The sequence below is a fragment of the Belonocnema kinseyi genome, chromosome 3, assembly GCF_010883055.1.
Source record: "Belonocnema kinseyi isolate 2016_QV_RU_SX_M_011 chromosome 3, B_treatae_v1, whole genome shotgun sequence".
Taxonomy (NCBI): domain Eukaryota; kingdom Metazoa; phylum Arthropoda; class Insecta; order Hymenoptera; family Cynipidae; genus Belonocnema; species Belonocnema kinseyi.
The window spans coordinates 39,817,984-39,823,304 of record NC_046659.1 but is presented as its reverse complement, the minus strand read 5'-3'; the positions used below and the strand labels follow the sequence as shown (position 1 = coordinate 39,823,304).

Sequence of the window (5,321 nt, the reverse complement as noted above, 5' to 3'; positions counted from 1 at the left end):
ATATCTCAGAAAAAGAAATTGTTGTCATTAAATGTGGAAAGAGGCGGATTTAAAATAGGCAGATCTGAAGAACCGGAGGTCTGAGTATCTGTAAATGTGTTTAATAAATCATTTGGAAGAAAGTTGCTATCAGAATATTCAAATTTGGGTGGTATGATGTATAATCGTCTCAGAAGATGTCAAATGTTCTTTTTTTAATTTTTATTTCTAATTGCATTGTACTTGCATCTATTAAACGAGCCTCTAATTTTAGTTTGAACTAGATTTCTGATTTTGCAAAATTCGGCTTGTATGATGCTGTTTTTAGTTCGCTTGGCTATTCTGAGCCTATTATCGCGCTCCTTCATAAGATGTTTTATTTCAGGGGTAATCCAAGTTGTAGGTTTTGTCTACTTATGAGGAGTATGCAAAGGCGCAAATGGATCAAAAATCGATAGCAGATTAGCCGTCAGCTTTGCAAATTTTGTATTGAGATCTTCAGCACGTAGTAAACTCTCCCAGTCATAGGTCATAAGGTAATCCTGAAATTTAGCTTCGTCAATAGAGCCTGAATTATGCGTCTGTGTTTGCATGGGACCAGTGAATTTTGAACACGAGATTTTCTAATTTATCTTTATAAGGTCATCATTAGATAGGAACGCTATAGGTCAACAATCATTAGGTCAACAATTATAGGTCAGCAATCATTAAATCAATACGAGTAATAATGCGATCACTATGTTGTTTAGAATTACGGCGGACAATCGAGAGTCTGAAGGGAGTATCAAGGCTGTTTGGCAATTGGTGTGGGTACTGCTTGCATTTAAATTTGTATTAAAATCTCCGGCAAAAATCATATTATTAAAATTCGGAACGTGCATTGAAATCTCGGATATACATTCATTGTCATGTGTAGCATTGGGCGGTTTATATACAACACCAACTAAGATTCCGTTTATGCCAGTTCCTACTTCCACAAGAAGAAACTCCAGTGTAGGATAGTTCGACAATGGGCTCACCCCCCTAACAAACCTAGAAGACTTTCATACCCATAGAGACATACCCCACCCCCTTTTTTCGTCCCTATCCCGGTGAAAGAGCACGTAATTATCGAGGGCCACCATACTGGAAGGATGTTTAGGAGTTAACCAAGTCTTAGAAACCACGATTAAGTGGTAAAAGAAAGTCTAAAAAAAGTGTTAAAATTCCTAATAATGAGCCAAGAGAGATTGAGTATTCATATGGCATATATTTAAGGAAATCAGTGGGAAAGTTTATTGATACAATTCATGTCGAGACAGGTAGAGCGAAATATGATGAAAGTATCTCTAGTAATAATGCACTACAAATCAAACTTCGCCAATACAGAAGAGGTTACAAAATAATTATTACTGTATGATCTAGTATACGAACTCTAACAATAGTAAGCAATTTTTCAACAATCGATAGTTTTGTGACAAGATGTTAAAATCGCAATCAAAATGTGACATAGTAATATCCTGCTGAAAGTATCGCTAAACCTCACAATCATTATAATAATATGAGCAATTAAACTATAATAGGTTGTATAATAATAATTATTACTATAAAAAGGACATAGAAGCGAGCCACCAGTCTACTTTCTGAAAGTCCAGAAGTAAATCAGCAGTTGCTAGTGAAGGTGATCGATATCATGTGGGTGGGAAAGCAAGATCCTTGGTGCCTCCTCTTCTTTACGACAGAAAATTTTTTCATCCACAATCCATAACAATTTAATCTTTTTCGCTCTCCTAAGCTCTAGCGCAGCTCTGTAAATTTGCCTACAGTATTTAAAGAAAGATACGCTGCGTTCGACCCTAAATGAATCAGTGTCGATCATAATGGGCATGTTATCACCTGCAGACTTAAATCATAACGGATGGTAGTTTTTCCTATTCTCGCTAGGGTCACCCAAAGGAAAATCCGAGCTCGAACACTGCCTTACCTGCTCTCTGATTCACTGAATATTAGAACACATTAATACAACGATTTTATTGATAAAAATGGATTTCTTTCAATTTTTACATGAAAATATAATTTTTTCGAAAAATGGCCTTTACCGAGAGTCTTTATACTCTTTAAAGTATTTATACAAAAAATCAATCAAAATGGCTTCACCGCTTGGCCTCAATCGTATTATTGCGATTTACACTCTATTTCTCGGGCCCTTTAAACTCCTGCCTTTAAAATTAATACAGATAAGTGATTTTAAATATATTTAATTTATGGAACATTGCAATAGATAAAAATTGTGCTGATTTACGGGAGGATTCCGACTGTATTGGTTATTTTCTTGAAGTAAAATGTTATTTTGCATATTTTTTATATTATAACATTTTGTAGCGCATATCTGGTTAAAAAAAATTCGATAAGCACTCTCTAAGTACGTAATTTAATTTTTTTAAATAAATATTATTCACAATTAATTTTACTTTTTTCTTTGGCTTGGCATTATAATTGCTATTTTTAATAAATCACCCTATATAATATTATTATAAAAAACATTTCTGTGTTGAAATATTGTCACAGGCTTATACTGCCCAACATGTCGAAGGCATTTTTGCTTAGAGATGGATTTTTATTTGATCATTTTTCTACGGGGCTGTCCCGGTATATATCATTAGTCACGGACGCTCAAGTGATCTGATGAGAGCAGTCTGCCCAGACATATTGGACAAAGCCTGATTTTACCCCATTATTGACGGACAGGGTTGCAGTCAAGCACACGATGGGGAGACCTACAGCTTAAGCTGGGTTCCGAACCACCAGAACCTCAGTAAAGGTACATTGAAAAATTTCTAGAGGTGCCGGCTCAGGGATCGAACCCCGGACCTCTGAGGTGAAGTCCGAATGTCTAACCAACTGAGCCACTGAGGCTCAGTTGATTCTGAGATTATTATTATTATTATTATTATTATTATTATTATTATTATTATATTTTTACCTGAAAGTAATGTTACATACTTAGTGATCCGACATTATTTCGGTCAAACATTTTTATTACTGTTTCAATACTATGTTTAAACTGATCTATGTAGCATTTCAGAAAATTTGTAATTTCAACCATGAAAAGATTTTTTACTTACTCAATTACAGAATCGATCGGAGAACGTGGAGATGACTTCTCTGAAGGATCAGATATCCTGGATATTAATTTGTTGTTTACGACGTAACAGTTATTTCAAATTTATTTATTAATTTTTTTTCACATAAAATATTTATTAAGGTAAGACACAATTCAATACATCTTGCAGCATACAATTGCTTTTAATTTCATTATCATTGTATAATAGGGAATTTTTAACAAATTATTATGATCCTATGATGCAATATGTACAACAAAGTAATTTGGTATAATCAATATTAAAATAAATAAAATATAAGTGCATGTATAATGTGATGTAGTCTTAATAATGAAAAAAAATTATTCGTGCTCAGAACATCATTAAAAATGTTTGTTCATTGATTCCCTACATAAATTCAATCAAATGTCCATTCAATCTTATAACAGTCGCACTAACGATTCTAACAAATAATGTCTGCACAAATAATTTAGGCATTTATTCATGACAATTGTGTAGATTTAAACGATAGTTTAGTTACTGCGCTTCAGCCACGTATTTTCTTAATTAGCAGAACCTGAAACAAGATAATGATACTGTACACAATTTAATGCATAATTAATGATTATTTTCAAAAAATCTAAGCTTTCCGATCTTATACCGGCAATCTTCAATTTTAGTTTCGGTTCCTAATTTTAGTAAGGAAACCTCATTGCCTGAATCAAAACTTGTCGATGGAATAATATGCAATTTTTCGCCGTTTTTGAGACAATTGACTTTGAAATATCCGCCACAAGCCATATCAAGTTTGGTCAAACACACTTAAAATCGGGTGGTAGCATTCTGTGTACTATACGCGCTAATGGTTCATAGAAAAAAACGAAAGATAAAGTTTACATCGATTCCAGGTGAAAGATTCACCGCAACAAAAATTAACCTCATCAGATAAACTTGATATGAATCGCAGGTAATTTCTGATTTTTAATCTTGCCTGGATAATCTTTCTTCTTATAAGCGCTATCTATCGTCGTTTAACTTAATTAAATTTGAGAGAAATAGGGATTCCCATCTGTCAGTTGCTTTTTGCGTTTCTTACTAAATTGTATTAAATAAGTTCTAATTTATCGACAATAGTGTATTTTATTTTAGAGGGGATATATTAGTAAGAAAAATATTTTTTTTCGTGTTTTCTGCTGTTGATTCTTCATGTTTTCCCGAAATTTTCTTACTTTAGCGGGACGCAGTCGAGGTGTTCAGAATTCGTTTCCTAACCTCGGCAAGATTTTCGCCGAAATATGTTTAATTTTTGAGCGTTGCAAGTCTTTCGTGTGACAAATTCTTACTTTTGTTTTTTCTGTGTTGTTTTAAATCTGATTTCCCGATTTATAGCTCAAATTCACTCATACTTTGTCCTCTTCACATTTCTGCTAAGGACGCCGTAGCAGACGACAGCTTTTAATCCATTGTAAGATAAATTTTCGCCAAATAGCATGTAAACTTTAACAGCGGGAAATTTTACAAGCAACAAAATTTAACTTTAGTTTTTTCTGTGTTCATAGTATATAGGGTAGTTCGTATCGTGGTGCACTTTGTTTTGTTTCTTTTGAATAATTGACATTTCGTGATTTCAATTTCTTTCAATAATCTTCAATAGTTGTGCAAATATTCATTTTTTAATGCCATTTTACATGGAAAAAAAGGAATTATCTAACTTTATAACGTCTTTTCAGACAAATTTATGTTATTAAATGTTAATAATTGTATTTACAATACCTAACAATTATTTTTTAAATTAAAATCATGATCAAGTCTTCCAAATGAAAAATTGTATTTTTACTCAGAATTTTCAAACACAACTGAGACTGATCAAGGAAATATTAGAAAATGACAAGCAATTATGTACAATTTATTCAGAGTCTACTTTTATGTTGGCATACAAGCATACAATCTGAAAATAAAATATTTTATTATCGTATATTTAATAAATAAATAATATTAATTAAGAAACAATTTTATTTCAGGAATTTTATTATTTGGCAATTCTCGAATTCGTTAATATTATAAACTATTCGGGGATATTATTATTCGGGACAGAGAGAGTTTTACCGAGTCATGAATTTTATTTTTCGGGATATTTTAGCTGCCCCTATAGAAGTACAGAAAATTTACTGTACACCAAACTCTCGCGTTCAGTCTCCCCGTTCTCAGCCTTCCTAGAACTGTTGGCTCCCTAATTTCTCAGGGGAGGAGAGCAATAGCGAT

The 5,321-nt window shown here is 32.8% G+C and overlaps 1 protein-coding gene across 2 annotated transcripts in view; it reads right to left on the bottom strand.

Annotated features, from left to right (window-relative positions):
- Positions 1-3,409: 3,409 nt before the first annotated feature.
- The window catches only part of LOC117170143, a 114,958-nt gene continuing 113,046 nt past the window's right edge, over positions 3,410-5,321 (bottom strand). For both annotated transcript variants that reach the window (XM_033356691.1, XM_033356690.1), the window contains exon 4: positions 3,410-3,636. In XM_033356691.1, the coding sequence (XP_033212582.1) occupies positions 3,623-3,636 (14 nt within the window). In that variant the 3' untranslated portion in view covers positions 3,410-3,622. The remainder of the gene's footprint in view (positions 3,637-5,321) is intronic.